Source organism: Oncorhynchus masou, chromosome 25, assembly GCF_036934945.1.
Source record: "Oncorhynchus masou masou isolate Uvic2021 chromosome 25, UVic_Omas_1.1, whole genome shotgun sequence".
Classification (NCBI taxonomy): domain Eukaryota; kingdom Metazoa; phylum Chordata; class Actinopteri; order Salmoniformes; family Salmonidae; genus Oncorhynchus; species Oncorhynchus masou.
The window spans coordinates 15,954,804-15,973,270 of NC_088236.1; the positions used below are offsets into that span (position 1 = coordinate 15,954,804).

Consider the following 18,467-nt stretch of genomic DNA (forward strand, 5'->3'; position numbering starts at 1 on the left):
AAATAATAATGTATGTCATAAAATATATTCATCCCACCCAGTATTGTAATCAAAACTTACCAGAAAGCATGGCTCAGACAGTGTAGTAGTGTGGGCTCAATAGAATCTCATTAGTGTGCAAGATCTTGAGAATCAGCTGTACATGTGATGGAAGAGTGCACTGTGCATGCAGAGGGTTGCAATTCCATTGAATTGGGGATAGTTTAACCAAAATATGCCAAAAGACCTAAATTTGACTTATGTGTATCCCACTAAAAAAGGTAAACTGTATTAAGGTAATTTTTTTTGATGAATTTAAGCAAAATTCCCAGGCTTATCTTCCCATGGAAAATTTCCTGGAAAGTTTCTGACCCTTTGCTACCCTAATGGAGAGTGATAATGCCAGCATAGGAGGAAGCTTAATGTTTCAGAGGGGAAAATTGTCTTCAATACACAGTACTGCTGTATACGAAATAGAAATGGGTCCTTACACACTCAACATGTTGCACATTATCCCTGTCATACACGTTACACTTCTCATAGCCACATATATTCACATACGTCATTATGTATTTATTTGACTTGTTTTACCTAGAGCCAGAATTGCAATTGAAACATTACTTAAAATACATATTCTCTTCTTTTTTTATACCTGCTTAAAACACAAATACACAGTTGAAGTCGGAAGTTTACATACACTTAGGTTAGAGTCATTAAAATTTGTTTTTCAACCACTCCACAAATTTATTGTTAAGAAACTATAGTTTTGGCAAGTTGGTTAGGACATCTACTTTGTGCATGACGCAAGTCATTTTTCAAACAATTGTTTACAGACAGATTATTTCAGTTATAATTCACTGTTTCACAATTCCAGTGGGTCAGAAGTTTAAATACACTAAGTTGACTGTGCCTTTAACAGCTGGGAAAATTCCAGAAAATTATGTCATGGCATTAGAAGCTTCTGATAGGCTAATTGACATAATTTGAGTCAATTGGAGGTGTATTTGTGGATGTATTTCAAGGTTTACCTTCAAACTCAGTACCTCTTTGCTTGACGTTATGGGAAAATCAAAAGAAATCAGTCAAGACTTCAGAAAAACAATTGTAGACCTCCACAAGTCTGGTTCCTCCTTGGGAGCAATTTCCAAACGCCTGAAGGTACCACGTTCATCTGTACAAACAATAGTACGCAAGTATAAACACCATGGGACCACGCAGCCGTCATACCGCTCAGGAAGGAGACGCGTTCTGACTCCTAGAGATGAACGTACTTTGGTGCAAAAAGTGGAAATCAATCCCAGAACAACAGCAAAGGACCTTGTGAAGATGCTGGAGGAAACAGGCACAAAATTATCTATATCCACAGTAAAATGAGTCCTATATCGACATAACCTGAAAGGCTGCTCAGCAAGGAAGAAGCCACTGCTCCAAAACTGCCATAAAAAAAGTCAGACTACGGTTTACAACTGCACATGGAGACAAAGGTCATACTTTTTGGAGAATTGTCCCCTGGTCTGATGAAACAAAAATAGAACTGTTTGGCCATAATGACCATCGTTATGTTTGGAGGAAAAAGGGGGAAGCTTGCAAGCCGAAGAACAACATCCCAACCGTGAAGCATGGGGGAGACAACATCATGTTGTGGGGTGCTTTGCTGCAGGAGGGACTTGTGCACATCACAAAATAGTTGGCATCAAGAGGAAGGAAAAGTATGTGGATATATTGAAGCAACATCTCAAGACATCAGTAAGGAGGTTAAATCTTGGTCGCAAATCGGTCTTCCAAATGGACAACTTCCAGAGTTGTGGCAAAATGGCTTAAGGACAACAAAGTCAAGGTATTGGAGTGGCCATCACAAAGCCCTGACCTCAATTCTATAAAAAGTTTGTGGGCAGAACTGAAAAAGCGTGTGCAAGGAAGGAGGCCTACAAACCTGATTCAGTTACACCAGCTCTGTCAGGAGGAATGGGCCAAAATGCACCCAACTTATTGTGGGAAGCTTGTGGAAGGCTACCCGGGAACGTTTTTCCCAAGTTAAACAATTTGAAGGCAATGCTACCAAATACTAATTGAGTGTATGTAAACTTCTGACCCACTGGGAATGTGATATATGAATCCTTCTCTCTACTATTATTCTGACATTTCACATTCTTCAAATAAAGTGGGGATCCTAACTGACCTAAGGCAGGGAATTTTTACTAGGATTAAATGTCAGGAATTGTGAAATGTTTACATACTCCTTGGCTTTGGTGTATTTAAACTTCTGACATTATCTCCCTCTCTCTCACTCACTCACTGCTTCACTCTCCCTACCTCGCTCCCTCTAACACATACATACACTCACTGTCCCTCTTTCTCTGTCTCTCACACCCACACTCACTCTCCCTTTCTTTTGTCTCAAACCTATTCTCTCTGCATGCTTGGAGTGTTTGGTGCATGCTGGGAATTGAATGAGCGAAAGAGTGCGTGTATTGTGGAGAGTTAGATATTCAGAACTTTCTTTCAGTTTTCTCTTTCTTGGTGCCATTTTTTGTTTTCTTTTGTGCATGATTAAGGTTATTATTTTTTATTTTTGTTGTGGTATAATTAAGTATTTTGTTTTTCGTATCGAAATTACCCTGAGTTTGGCAAGGATGTTACTGAAGCTACTGTCACTGTGGAGGAGTTTCTGGTCGACGTAGGAGAGAAGGTAGGAAATGAGAATGTTGCTTATGCGTCACGGATGAATAAAGCAATGGTGGTATTTCTTAAAGAAGAGCGTCTGGTTGATCGTATGGTTGAGCATGGTGTACTTCTTAAAGAAGGGCGTCTGGTAGATTGTATGGTTAAGCATGGCGTACTTCTTAAAGAAGGGCGTCTGGTTGATCGTATGGTTGAGCATGGTGTACTTCTTAAAGAAGAGCGTCTGGTTGATTGGATGGTTGAGCATGGTGTACTTCTTAAAGAAGAGCGTCTTGTTGATTGGATGGTTGAGCATGGTGTACTTCTTAAAGAAGAGCGTCTGGTTGATTGGATGGTTGAGCATGGTGTACTTCTTAAAGAAGAGCGTCTGGTTGATTGGATGGTTGAGCATGGTGTACTTCTTAAAGAAGAGTGTCTTGTAGATCGGATGGTTGAGCATGGTGTACTTCTTAAAGAAGAGCGTCTGGTTGATTGGATGGTTGAGCATGGTGTACTTCTTAAAGAGAAGCGTCTTGTTGATTGGATGGTTGAGCATGGTGTACTTCTTAAAGAAGAGCGTCTGGTTGATTGGATGGTTGAGCATGGCTTACTTCTTAAAGAAGGGCGCCTGGTTCATCGTATGGTTGAGCATGGTGTACTTCTTAAAGAAGAGCGTCTGGTTGATTGGATGGTTGAGCATGGTGTACTTCTTAAAGAAGAGCGTCTGGTTGATTGGATGGTTGAGCATGGTGTACTTCTTAAAGAAGAGCGTCTTGTTGATTGGATGGTTGAGCATGGCGTACTTCTTAAAGAAGGGCGTCTGGTTGATCGTATGGTTGAGCATGGTGTACTTCTTAAAGAAGAGCGTCTGGTTGATTGGATGGTTGAGCATGGTGTACTTCTTAAAGAAGAGCGTCTGGTTGATTGGATGGTTGAGCATGGCGTACTTCTTAAAGAAGAGCGTCTGGTTGATTGGATGGTTGAGCATGGTGTACTTTTTAAAGGAATGTTTATTCAAGTTACGTCGCTGTCTTTCTCCGTCAACAAGGGTAACGATTTCAAATGTACCGCCGTTTAGTCCCAATGAGCTATTGGAACGCAAGTTATTGCGCCGTTGGGTTGCAAACACCCGGCGTTGAAACAGGTTATGTCGTTTCGGCAACAGGTGTTTATGTTTTTGGACTCACCGGAGCAGACTTTAGAGTTATCGTTTAAAATCAAGTATGACAATAGACTGTATATGGCTTATGCTAGTACGGGTAGTCAACGGTGTTTTGAGTGTGGGGATGTTGGTCATAAGCGACATGCTTGCCCGAAAAGGGAGAAGGCAGAGGGAGGGGCGCAGGTGGTCATCGTAACGCCTGGGCCCACTGATGTAGGGAGAGGTGGTCATCGTAACACCTGGGCCCACTGATGTAGGGAGAGGTGGTCATCGTAACACCTGGGCCCGCTGATGTAGGGGGAGGTGAGACGACAGCGGTAGAGCAGCCACAAGCACCTGTTGCTGAGGAACAAGTTATCCGTGTTGAGGGCACGGAGTTGCAACTTGTATTAGAGGGAAATGTTATGCAGCAGAAAAATATTGTTGTAGAAGGTAAGGCTGTATCTGAAGAGCCAGTTCCTCAGACTGGTGAGGAGGTGCCCAGTACGAGTGCTGGTGTACAGGAGGGGGTTCATGTGGAGCTAATCTCCCAGATAGGGGTGGAGATGCCCACTATGAGTAATGGGGTACAGGAGGGGGTTCATGTGGAGCTAGGCTCCCAGGTAGTGGAGGAGATGCCCAGTACGAGTGATGAGGTGCAAGTGTGGAGTGTTGAAAGGGATGTGGTAGAGGGGAGTCAGGGGTCTGTGGTCTCAGCTGAGGATCAGGAGAAGGATATGGTTATCTCTTTTGATATGATAGCAGCTGGTGACGACTCAATTTATGATCTAGAGGTGGTAAATGGGTTTCTGGATCAGACTTTTGGGAAATCTGTCAAATTGGCAGCTTATTTTGATGTTGATAAGTTTGTGAGGTCAGCTGTGATGTTACAGAAGACGGTAGGGTTAGACCAATTGAGTGAGAATAAGCGGTTTCGCTTGAGGAAATGTGTTACTGTTGTTGCAGCAGCAAAAGGTGGTGGGAAACGTGGTCAGGTTAATAAGAGACAATTTAAATAATGATGATGATCATGCTTCACAGGGTGTCTTTTTTCTCTGTGGTTTCTTCTGCTTTTCTCTTTTCTATGTGGAGGTACTAAGGGTAGGTATTAATGTGGGAAGGGACAGGAATACGAGGGCTTGGGTATTAGAAGTAATAAAACAGAAAAGGCTTCATTTAGTTTTCCTACAGGAGACACATAGTGATGAGGAAAATGAGGTTGACTGGGGTATGTGGTGGGAGGGGCAGCATGTACTCAGTCATGGTACTAATTTCAGTGCTGGGGTGGCAATCTTGTTTTCCTCAGGCTTAGGAGTGACTGGTATCTACAACAGAGATTGTCAGAGGTCGGGTTTTATTGGTCAAGGTGGATGTTATGTTTTTATTTTTTATGTTTCTGCTGCTAATGAGGGTACAGAGCGTATTGTTGTTTTTGATCAAATAAAGGAAACCTTAAGACAGTGTGACCAAGAGGGGTGTATGGTTTTAGGGGGGGACTGGAACTGTAGTGGATTTTACTGTTGATCCCACCGCTGAAGAACCTCACCTGCGGTCAGCCACTTGCCTGTCTGGTCTATTAACTGAGTTTGAGCTTTCTGATGTGTGGAGAGTAGGAATGCAAAAGTTAGGCAGTACACATGGCTAAAAGTTCATGAAGGTTGTGTCAGTGCAGCAAGGTTAGACAGGTTGTATGTATCTGATCACTACTGTAGTAGGGTTGGTAGGTTAGACAGGTTGTATGTATCTGATCACTACTCTAGTAGGGTTGGAAGCTTAGAGAGGTTGTATGTATCTGTTCACTACTGTAGTAGGGTTGGAAGGTTAGACAGGTTGTATGTATCTGATCACTACTGTAGTAGGGTTGGTAGGTTAGACAGGTTGTATGTATCTGATCACTACTGTAGTAGGGTTGGTAGGTTAGACAGGTTGTATGTATCTGATCACTACTGTAGTAGGGTTGGAAGGTGTGACATTACTCCTATGGGTTTATCTGATCATCTTATTGTTACCGTTGATATTCACTTGTCCTGTCCATGAAGGTCATCACCTTACTGGTATTTTAATGTTAAATTGTTACATGATGTCATGTTTTGTGGCAGGTTTTTGTTGTTTTGGGGAAAATGGAGGGTTACAAAAGGGAATTCTGAGTCCTTGAGACAATGGTGGGAGGTTGGGAAGGAACAAATACGATTATTTTGTCAACAGTATACTGCTCTGTCTCAAACTGAAGTTAAAGAGACTATCAAGGCCCTTGAACAGGACATCAAATCTATTGAATTGAAGCTGCTCACTCAGAATGACCCTGGACTAGTCATGAACTTACGGGACAAGAGACATGAACTGAGGTCCTTTCTGCATGAAAGAGTGAAGGGTGCCTTGATTAGTTCTCTTTTCGCTTCCCTCAAGGATATGGATGCTCCTAGCGCCTTTTTTTAAACCTCGGACAGTCAACATTGAAACAGATGGTCTGCCTTCGTCTCTCTGATGGGAAGGTGACCACGGATGACAGTGAAATGCGTCGACTGCCGTGGATTTCTACTCTGCCCTCTATAAGGCGGAGGATTGTGACTCTCTGTGTACTGAACAGTTGTTACACGGTCTTCCTCAATTGGGACCTGAGCAGAGAGTCGCATTGGACTCTAACATTACACTGCAAGAGCTGTCCACAGCAGTTATGCAGCTCTCAACAGGCTGAGCCCCTGGCATCGATGGTTTACCATCTGAGTTTTATAAGCACTTTTGGGGGTCTATTGGGGAGGATTTTTATGAAGTGGTGTGTGAATCTTTTCATGAGGGTTCTCTTCCTGTATCCTGTGCAGTGCTTTCACTGTTGCCAAAAAAGGGGGATTTGGCTCTCGTAACAAAATTGGAGACCTGTTGCTTTGCTGTGCGCTGAATACAAAATTGTTTCTAAATGTCTCTCAAACAGGTTGAAAGAGTATCTGGGATTGTTGGTCCACAAGGACCAGTCCTACTGTGTACCTGATCGCTCTATTGTTGACAACTTGTTTCTGATAAGAGATGTTTTAGACCTTTGTAAACTGTCTGATGTAAATGTGGGTTTACTTTCTTTGGATCAGGAGAAGGCTTTTGATCGTGTGGACCATCAGTATTTGTTTAAAACAATGAAAGCCTTTGGGTTTGGGGATGTTTTTCTGTCTTGGATGAATTTACTGTATGCTGGGGCCTCGTGTATGGTGAAGGTGGGGGGTGGTTTAAGTTGCCCAATCCCTGTCCAAAGGGGCATCAGGTAGGGATGCCCAATTTCAGGGCAGTTATATGGCGATTGAACCAATGCTTTGTTTTTTAAGAGCGAAGCTTACTGGTTTCTCTGTGCCAGCTGTAATGAAGGGTCCCACGATAGCACTGTCTGCGTATGCAGATGACGTGACAGTTTTTATTACAGGGGGTGAGGATGTTAAGTTTCTCTCAAATGCTCTAAAGGTGTATGAGGGGCCCTCCTCAGCTAGAGTCAATTGGGGAAAGAGTGAAGCGCTATGGGCAGGTCAGCTTCAGTTGGGGTACGCTCCACGGTTACCAGGGGGGCAGAGATGGGATGAAGACTTTTTTTTTCTTTTTCTAGGCTCCGATGTCTTTCAGAAAAAGAACTGGGAGGGTGTATTGGAGAAAGTGTGTGCCAGACTGTCAAGATGGAAATGGGTGCTGCCCCAGCTGTCTTATATGGGAAGGGTCTTGTTAGCTAATAATCTTGCTGCCTCTACCCTGTAGCACAGACCAAAGGGTCTGATACAAGAGCTTCAGAGGACCCTTGTCAATTTCTTCTGGTCTGGACAACACTGGATTAAAGCTGCAGCCCTGTACCTGTCACTGCATGAGGGTGGGCAAGGCCTGGTGGACATTTCCTCTAGAATCATGGCTTTCCCACTTCAAACAGCCAGAGACGGTTCTAGCTGGGTCAAAACAGCCTACATATTGATGAGGAGAGCGGGCTGTTTGGGCTTAGACAAGCACCTTTTCCTCTTAAAGATGGAGGGGGGTGATTTTGCCTGGCCTGACTCCATTTTATGAGTGTGTTATGCAGGCTTGGAGGGTTCTTGTCAAGTCCCGTAACGCCTGCACGTCACCAGGGATGTGTTTTTTTTGAAGAGCCTCTTTTTCACAACACTGCCATCCAGTCCTGTGTTCTGGGTTCAGCTAGCCTACGTTCATGCCTGTTAGGTGTGGGGTGTACTAAGCTGGATCATCTGATGCGGAGCAGGAGCAGATCGTTGGAGGAGCTGGGAGAAAGAGCGGGGATCCGATCATCTCGCCTACTGAGGAAGGTTGTCGCTGAGGTCTGTGAATCCTTGCCAGGGCTTCATCTGCAGTATGTGACTGACACTTCCAATCTGATTGGTGGAAGGAGGGTCTGGATGACGTGTTCCCTGCACTGATTGTTAGTGCTGCGATGGGGGCATTTGAGGAGGACGTTGGGATGCTGCTTTCCTTCGATACCCCGGAGCTGGGGGAGTTCAAGGAGGTGGGAAAGAAGGCCATGTACGGAATATGTGTAAAGGTGTCCCATGCCTCTTCCCTGGAAGGGGTCAAATCGATGAGGTGGGTGGGTGTGCTTGGTCCAGGTGCCTCTCCAAAAGGCTGTTGGCGATCAACTGTATATTGATAACCTCCAATGGAGGATAATACATGGAGCCATAGCCACCAATATACATCTGGTACACCTGGATCCTACTGTTGGGGAGGGGTGTCCATTCTGTGCCGAGTCTGAAACTCTGGCACATCTGTCCCAGGTTGGTCGGGATGATTGACCTGATCACTAATTGGTTCTCAAGTTGGGAGAGGTTCTCTTCCCAAATGTATATATTTGGGCCAAAGTACAGGTTCAGTCAAAAGGGTGTAGTTGTGTTGCTTAATTTTGTGTTAGGGGCAGCAAAATTAGCGATATGGAAGACCCGAAAGAACAGTATTCGGGACAGGAGTCTGTGGATGTAGTGGGAATGCTGGAGGGAATGTTGGCAGCGAGACTAAGGGTTGAGTTTGCCTATTATAAACTTGTCAACAATATTGTTGTTATCTGTTTTTGAGTATATGGGGTATTCAGAGGCTGTTGTGTTTAGTTACTGTGGAGGAGGAATTGGACTTGTGTTTTTAATTGATGTGTAACTGGTTTTGAATGAGTATTTATTGTGTGGTGGGCTCTCTCTCTCTCTTTTCCACTCATTCAAGGGCTTTATTGGCATGGGAAACATATGTTAACATCGCCATAGCAAGACGAGCTTCAATACCATACAACACTCCTTCCGTGGCCTCCAACTGCTCTTAAACGCTAGTAAAACCAAATGCATGTTTTTCAACCGTTCGCTGCCTGCACCCGCACGCCCGACTAGCATCACCATCCTGGATGGTTCCAACCTAGAATATGTGGACATCTATAAGTACCTAGGTGTCTGGTTAGACTGTAAACTCTCCTTCCAGACTCATATCAAACAATCGAAAATCAAATCTAGAGTCGGCTTTCTATTCCGCAACAAAGCCTCCTTCACTCACGCCGCCAAACTTACCCTAGTAAAATTGACTATCCTACCGATCCTCGACTTCGGCGATGTCATCTACAAAATGACTTCCAATACTCTACTCAGCAAACTGGATGCAGTTTATCACAGTGCCATCCGTTTTGTTACTAAAGCACCGTATACCACCCACCACTGCGACCTGTATGCTCTAGTCGGCTGGCCCTTGCTACATTTTCATCGCCAGACCCACTGGCTCCAGGTCATCTACAAGTCCATGCTGGGTAAAGCTCCACCTTATCTCAGTTCACTGGTCACGATGGCAACACCCACCCGTAGCACGCGCTCCAGCAGGTGTATCTCACTGATCATCCCTAAAGCCAACACCTCATTTGGCCGCCTTTCCTTCCAGTTCTCTGCTGCCTGTGACTGGAACGAATTGCAAAAATCGCTGAAGTTGGAGACTTTTATCTCCCTCACCAACTTTAAACATCTGCTATCTGAGCAGCTAACCGATCGCTGCAGCTGTACATAGTCCATCGGTAAATAGCCCACCCATTTTACCTACCTCATCCCCATACTGTTTTTATTTATTTACTTTTCTGCTCTTTTGCACACCGGTATCTCTACCTGCACATGACCATCTGATCATTTATCACTCCAGTGTTAATCTGCTAAATTGTAATTATTCGCCTACCTCCTCATGCCTTTTGCACACAATGTATATAGACTCTTTTTTTCTTTTTTCTACTGTGTTATTGACTTGTTTATTGTTTACTCCATGTGTAACTCTGTGTTGTCTGTTCACACTGCTATGCTTTATATTGGCCAGGTCGCAGTTGTAAATGAGAACTTGTTCTCAACTAGCCTACCTGGTTAAATAAAGGTGAAATTTAAAAAAAATAAAAAGACAGTAGATAATAAAAATGTACAGTAAACATTGCACTCACAGAAGTTCCAAAAGAATAATGACATTTCAAATGTCATGTCTCTCCCTCTGTCACACCCCATCCAGAAGGGAAAGCTGGACGAGCTGAACTTCATCCTGAGTGGAGCTGGTATGGGGGCTCTCCACTCCTACCCCCCGGACCTGTACCAGGACGTGCCCTGGGTGGAGTTCATCGAGCTGGACGCAGACGAGCCTGAGCCTGGGGAGAAGGACAACCAGAGTTCAGACTTACAGAGACTGCTGGGTCACAACAACCACCACACAAACCATGGCTGCTTTCATGGCCTCAGGTATAGGATGGAGCAGGCTTTGTACAGTGAAACAATTCTGAAATTATACTAGGAAAGTGTCAGTCGACAGGAGCCTCTTTGCATGAAGCAGCGTTAAAGTAGCAAGCTATGAAATCTGGAATGGTACCTCCAGGTAACTCTCTCCCCTTCCACCCCTTCCTCTCTCTCTTTCCTCCTCCCTCTATCTCTCTTTCTCTCTCCCCCTCCCTCTGTCCCTCTCTCCCTCCCTCTGTCCCCCTCTCTCTTTCTCTCTCCCTCCCTCTCTCAGTATCCCTGATGATGACTCTGGCCGGGCCAGCTCCTATGATCCAGAGCTGCCTGACCAGGAGACCCCGATGTTAATGGCTGCCCTCCTGTCCTGCCAACCCAACAAAGTTGAGCCATGCTTGGGGAACTGTAGCCACTCTAGCACCCCATCCCTAGATGTGCTGGAGGTCCCATGCCCCGGGCTCCAGGCTCCAGACTTACCTCCAGAGGGAGGGGAGAGGCACCTGGTCCAGACCCAGCTGGGAGGCCCTCAGAGCTGGGTTAACATGGACTTCTATGCCCAGGTCAGTGATGTGACGCCCACCGGAGGGGTGGTGCTCTCGCCAGGCCAGCAGGTCGGAGCCCCGGAGAACACTCCAACAACAAAGAAGGATAAGAAGGGAAAAATGGAGGGAGTAGAGGAGGAGAGTGAGGAAGAGGAGGAGAGGAGAACAAACAAGCTGATGTTTCAGCTGCTGGTGGTTGCTCCTGAGGCAGGGGGCTACACGACAGAGAGCAGTGGCCGGCAGATGAGCACCCCTGATCCCTCCACACCTGGGGAGGTCTACCACACCTTCCCCCACCTTCTGCCGAGAGCAAGCCCCACCAGGAGGCCTATCTTCCTGCTACCACCCTCCTAGGGGACTACCAGTCCCCCTACATCCTTCCTGACTCCCCCCCTGCTCAGTTCCTCCCCCGTGTTTCGGATTACACTGTGGTTCAGGATGTTGATTTCCAGCACAGCCTTCTCCTCAACCCCCCTTCCCCCCAGAGGTCCCCTACCTGTTCTCCACAACCTCCCTCCAAGCCCCTGCCCGTCATGCCCATAGGGTACCTCACCCCAGACCTGTTGGGCAACCTCTCGCCTTAAGAAAAACTACACCTCCCAGGAGGCCTTGGGGCGTAGAGGTTGGAGGCCACTTGTCATGAAGTCAATAATCATCACAGACAGCCTTGTTCTACTTGATCGATGCTGGAAGCCAAATATCTCACGGGACAGACTCGACAACAAGCATGGTCCTTTGTTTGACAGTTTGCTTGAAGGGAAGCTGAGGAAGAGAAATGTTTAGTTGTTGTGTTTGGCTTTTATGAGTGACTGGAACTTGAGGAAAGAGCTTCTGTAAAATTGGCCTTTCTGGTTTGACAGAGCTTAAAGTAATACGTGAACAAATCTTACGGTGTTCTTTCTGACTAAGACTGAGACACCGAAAAACCCACAGTCTGAAACCTTGAAATGCACGGTTCTCTAATATACACACAGATACACTTATGCACCATACATACACAGACAGACAAGCTCAGACATGGTTCTAGTTCTATGTTACCTGATACTTCAATATATCTGTTGTTTGACTGATGAGGTGCAATGTAAACATGTGCCTTGCAGACACACCTAGTCCCACCTTAATGTATAAATATCTACGTTTAACATATACGTATTTAATTGCTTGTTGGTTTAAGTCTTAATTTGACTGTAGATGGATCCAATAACAACATGCCTGGGAGAATAACAAGCACATCTACTTGTCATTTATACAAACACACCAACTTTAACATCATCGTTATGGCCTCATTAATTGACAGAACACTTGAGTGTGCTGTTTGTCAAACTTAGCGCTACAGCGAGCAGTGACTATTAGTAACTACGGTCATTCATTTTGCACTCTCATTATTTTGCTTAATGGCATATTTTCATGCTTTATATTTCTCTTGCATCCTTTTTGCTGCAGAGTCATCTAATTATTACCAGACTGAGGTCAGTTTTTAACACAGCCATTAGACGACATGTCTGCACTCACTGTGACAACTCAGACACCGGTCACTATAATAAACAGAGAACAAGAAAACCCGTAACACCAAGCAGATTTCACTTACAGCATAGACTTAATTCTCACAATATAGGAAAGACTGCTTTTATATGTTGTACTTTCTTACTTTGCATTAATTGTAAATGCAGGGACAATAGAGCTCCACAGTGGAGGCGTCATAATAACCATAAAACCTAGTGGACATACAGGGAAATAGTTCCAATCATTCATTTTCCACCATAGGGGATTTTAGAAACACTTAAAATAAGGGTTGTGTTTCATGTGGGCTTTCCCTGGCGTGGCGTTTTCATAACCTTGTAAATCTCTCACGGACAAGGTGACTTTATCAATATATTCAGATCTATTTACGCTCAGAATCGAAAAATGCTAATTGATGTCAAAGTAGACATGCAAAACTACAAATCCCTGCAAGCTCCTGCACGTCGTCTCCAGCTGACACCTTTGCAAACAGATATTGTGTCAATTTAAAATTTGCACAAGACAGTTCATAGAATTCTCTGTTTAAAGAAATGTTGCCAATATATTCATTACTACATTTAGCTAACAATGGTTCATCCAGAGATTCTCACCTTTGCATAGATTTGGCAGTCTTGTCCAGATCATCATGGCATTTGTAGTTCTTTATGATAGTGATATTAGCATGAATTAGCATTTCATTTTTGTGCAGGTAAATACAGGTAAATATATTGATAAGACACCTTGTCCTTGAGAGATTTATATGGTTCTCAAAACGTCATGCCAGGATAAACCTACACGAAACACAGCTCTTAGTTGACCTATTTCTAAAATCCCCTAAGGGAAAGATTTATGGTGGGAAAATGATTGGAATCATTTCCCTCTTTGACCACTAGGTGTTATGGGTATTTTGACTCATACTGTGGTACTACTCTATGACTGGAAATGTGAAAAGGGGTAGTTATAATATTTTTCTGTTTCTAAATGTAATGTGCTCTCGCTTGGACTTTATAATGATAGTAAAATTAGCTCCTTTTGATGTAGTGAAATATGTACTTAGAAGCTCAGAGCTTTCTATACGCCCACAACCTTACAAACATACCCAGGCACGCACACACACAGAAGGGGAAAGGATAGTATCCACTCTTCTTTTGAGCTGACATACACACACACTGTCGTAAAGGACAACAACTGGCTGTGAACGGGAAATGTAACATTAAAACAAAGAACACATTATCATATTTGATTAATCTGCATTAGTAATTCCAGGTGAATGCTGTGATCCCTTAATGATGTCACTTGTTACATCCACTTCAATCAGTGTGGATGAAAGGGAGTTAACAGGTTAAAGAAGGATTTGTAAGCCTTGAGACAATTCAGACATGGATTGTGTTTGTGTGCCATTCAGAGGGTGAATGGGCAAGACAAAATATTTAGGTGCCTTTGAACGGGGTACGGTAGTAGGTGCCAGGCGCATTGGTTTGTGTCAAGAGCTGCAACGCTGCTGGGTTTTTCACCCTCAACAGTTTCCAGTGTGTATCCAGAATGGTCCACCACCCAAAGGATATCCAGCCAACTTGACACAACTGTGGGAAGCATTGGCGTCAACATGGGCCAGCAACCCCGTGGAATGCTTTTGACACCCTGTAGAGTCCATGGCCTGACGAATTGAGGCTGTTCTAAGGGTAAAAGGAGATGGGGGGGGGGGGGTGCAACTCAATATTATGAAGGTATTCCTAATGTTTGGTAAACTCAGTGTACATGTATCACTACTCAATTTGCTTAAAGTCTGTATTTTGCATTAGTATGTAATGTTTCCATGTATTGTGATTGTTGTTTATACTTCATGCTGTTTTTTGTTGTTTTGTTTTAGTTTTCTACCTTATGCGCATTGAGCGTGGAAAATGCACACTACAAATGAAATATTATTATCATCATCAGAAAGATTATCTTGATCCACAAGAGAACCATCAGCTCCAGAGGATATGTGAGGAGCCAAAACGGACTGAATCAACGGAACCAAAACTGGCTGAATCAACATTGTTTCCACGTCATTTCAACAAACAAATTCAATGTGATTACTTTGAGTCAGTGTGGAAAACTGATTGGATTTGCGAAGTTTCTTTGTATAACTGGGATCCATTCAGCCTGTACAAACTGCATCATAAGGACTAAAAGCCTCTCTGTAAGTGCAGGAAATCTGTGATTATTTTGTGTTCACTACAGGAACTCTTGAACTTGACGATTCGCATGGCTTTATCACAAATACAACAGCATAGAATAAGCTATTTTAGATTGAAGCTGTGACACAGCCCTTGCCAATCCAACCTTAAGACCAGGTTTCTGAGGTAAATATGAAAGATATATTATGCCGGCACAGCAAGAATGTTCACTTGTGGATTAATCTATTTAACAATTAATGAATGATAACTGTTTTTAGACACATGCTGTCGTTCACAACCTGTGCAAATGTGCCATTCTCTGTCATGCTTATTCTCTTTCTCTCTCTTTTTCTCACTTTCTCTCTCTCTCTCTGCTACCAGCATGTAAACATTGAAAAATAAATGTCTTAATATATCTCTACTAGTGCTGTAACAACTACTGTATTATGTATGTTGTATTTTGTCTCGTTGCTAGTCAGACATATTGCTGCTCGCCACGTTTCCTGTCTGCATTCAGCCTTGCCACGGGCTTATTCAGGCAGGTGTAACTTCATAGAAGGTTGAAATAGAAATGCATTATCATGGAACAGACATTGTTCTATGTTGTGTAGTACAATATGAAAGCATTGGAGTCAGCTCTATTCATTGCATTTCTATATGCAACATTCTAAAACTTTGCAATTAATTGAATAAGCCAGAGGTGCCTATGTGTATGTACACTATAAGGAAAGCTCTATCATATTATTTAGACAAGTACTGCTAAGGTTTAGTCTGTTGGACGTTGGTAAATGTTTGTATAGTGGAATGTGCAATGTGACATGGACGTGGTTTGTAGCATCCGAGGTTGCTATACCCAAGGTGTAGCACTTCACCTTACACCCAGAGTCCTAACACATTATGGCACGGTCATAACCTGTCATAACATGGTCATATCCCTGTCAGGACCCAGATATTTACACCTGTTGTGACATATTATGCATTCCTTTGTGGCTGGTTCTGACACCTACATAAGTGTCAAAACCCACATTTATTCAAATTAGTTTTTTTCCATGCTAATAGTTTCCTTTCTTTTTTGTTGTTTCAATGAATTCTTTACAGTAATGTTTTTTTATCAGATTTTAATTAACTTGTAGAAAATACACTTTTTGACACTGTCATGAAGCATTAAGACCATCCTGTGTCACTTTACTTGGACTAAGAAAATACACCATATGACACTGTCATGAAGCATTATGACCATCAGAATCATATAAGCCTCGTACATGTCCTAATGTCAGATACAAGTCAAAAAGGGAGTGTCTTGTTCGCCTCCTGCATGGGGGGTAGGTAATACTGTGGACTCGTAGGCTGTGGTGTAATGGAATGTTTTGCCTTGCGTGGTACAGTAGGTTTTGTGGGTTTTGACATTCTTATGTAGGTGTCAGAACCAGCCATAAAATAACGCAATATATGTCCCAATGGGTCTAAATATATGTGTCATGACAGCGTTAGGACCATATAACATGTTATGACGCTGGGTGTCAAGTAACGTGTTACCATTCAAGGTTACCAGACATTTGTTTACCATTTGTGTCAGTAATTTTGCCAATGTACCTTATGTTAAATTGAATACTAATGTGTCAATATTAGCTCAATTATTTGTGCTTTGGAATATTAGACACTGTATGAATTAGGCTGTTATATATACATATTTTGTATTTCAGACAAAGTCAAGTCTGTGAATTAGTCTGTGAATTATCTATCATGAATGCATAGCAAAGTCTGTTTTAAAATTGTATAAGAATTGAAGATGGCGAGACCTATTGCCTTGGTATTCACTACAAAGATAAGATATTTTGTGTTTTGATCCATCAGCCAATAAGAAGCTTTCCTACAGAGTATTTTGTATATGGTGATACAGTATAGATATTGTAGCACAATTATTATTTCAAGATATAAGCCAATATCTTAGTCTAATCGTGCTGGAACTAAACTCTATATTGTTTTTGGTTTTTGTACAATCCCATGTCATCTGTGTCAAAGGGTTATCGTAAGTGTTTCATACGTTGAAAATTAAAGAGCGAGATGAGCAGGAGGGTACTACAGATATGAGTTATAGTTCTTTTTAAATCGACATGAAACGTTTGCATCAGCAGACCGGAGCATCGACGCTACAGGCTCAGGTTATGTTTGTTTGTTTGTTATTTTTAGTCTGAAAGTGTTGAGTTCTGGGATTTATTTTGGAGTTGATTGGCTATACACCCAGCTTGACAGGTTCTGGTTCGAGGGGTTTCTGAAGTTCTGCTGCATTTTTTTCTTTCCTGTTGTTTTCTGTTCAATATCTTTCAAAAAGATTCACAATAAATATATATCTTTGTTGGTTAGGTATTTGTACATTGTTGTTGATTTCTCACACTAACTTAAAAAGGTCATGCCTGAGTGTAGATACTCTGATTTAAAGGCCAGAATGCATGGGCCATTAAACCTTCTGATGCAGAATGAAATAGGAGTGTGATATTCCACATTTTAGGTCACTCAGGATGAGTTCACAATGTGCCGTGACAGTGGAGGGTGTTGATTCAGTAAATGCTCTACTCAGCAAGGAATAAATAGTGTGTGCGTGCTCATGCGTTTGTCCATGCATCTGTGTGGGTCTCTCCGGCGCTAAGTGGATCAGGAAGCATCCTGGAAGCAGCCCTGTGTCGAGAGGACAACAGATTGGCCAATTAGACAGAGCCTGTGTACTCAGCTGCTCAGTGTGGGGCTGATTGGATCAGAGAGCCAGCCACTCACAGCTCTGCGTCCCAGGACATTGCAGGTAATTACCCATAAGTCACTGCTTCCCCTGTATTGGATCTTCAGGCCAATTACGCCCACGCTATCTGCCCACACAGCACTCGTTTATTGCCTCTGCTTGCTTGTTGACCTTCTTAGAGGAGCAGTCTCAATGGTTATTCAGCTCCATTACAGTGAGGAGTTGCTGTCGAGAGGCTTCTGGAATATGCTTTTTAAAGGTGGAAGAGGAAGCCTTGACCCCATTACATAAACTCCTAAGTACACTGAGTGTACAAACATTAGGAACACCTGCTCTTTCAATGACAGATTTCACCTGGTCAGTCTATGATCCCTTATTGATGTCACCTGTTAAATTCATTTCAATCAGTGTAGATGAAGGGGAGGAAACCGGTTATAGAAGGATTTTTAAGCCTTGAGACAATTGAAACATTGATTGCGTGTGTGTGCCATTCAGATGGTGAATGGGTAAGACAAGATTTAAGTGCCTTTGAACGGGGTATGGTAGTTGGTGCCAGGCGCACCGTTTTGAGTGTCAGGAACTGCAACACTGCTCATTTTTTCATGCTCAACAGTTTTCAGTGTGTATAAAGAATGGTCCACCACACAAAGGTCATCCTGCCAACGGCATGCCAGTGGTCGAAAATGTGTCATTGATGAAAGAGGACAAAAGAGACTGACATGAATTGTGCACAGCAACAGACCGACCACAGTTAGTCAACTGACAGTCCAGGACAACATTGGTGCCCAAGGACGCAAACCAGAATAAACAACTCGTGGTACTTGATACGAATGGGGTATGACAGCCGACGACTTTACGGACTTCCACTTCTTTCTGACAAAAAAACACGACACTGGTTGCAGTGGGCAAAGGAACGAAAACACTGGATAGTTGGAAAAACATTGCCTGGTCTGATGAATCCAGGTTCTTGCTGTTTCATGCTGATGGGAGGACTAGGGTATGGAGAACCATACGAGGACATGCATCCATCATGCCGGGTGTCAACATTGCAGA

General features: G+C 43.3%; 1 protein-coding gene across 1 annotated transcript in view; it reads left to right on the plus strand.

Annotated features, from left to right (window-relative positions):
- Positions 1-17,043, plus strand: part of LOC135513820 (growth hormone receptor-like) — a 79,419-nt gene extending 62,376 nt beyond the window's left edge. Inside the window, 3 exon segments of the mRNA XM_064936768.1 lie at positions 10,265-10,488; positions 10,757-11,310; positions 11,313-17,043. Of these exon segments, the coding sequence (XP_064792840.1) occupies positions 10,265-10,488; positions 10,757-11,310; positions 11,313-11,605 (1,071 nt within the window). The 3' untranslated portion in view covers positions 11,606-17,043.
- Positions 17,044-18,467: the final 1,424 nt, after the last annotated feature.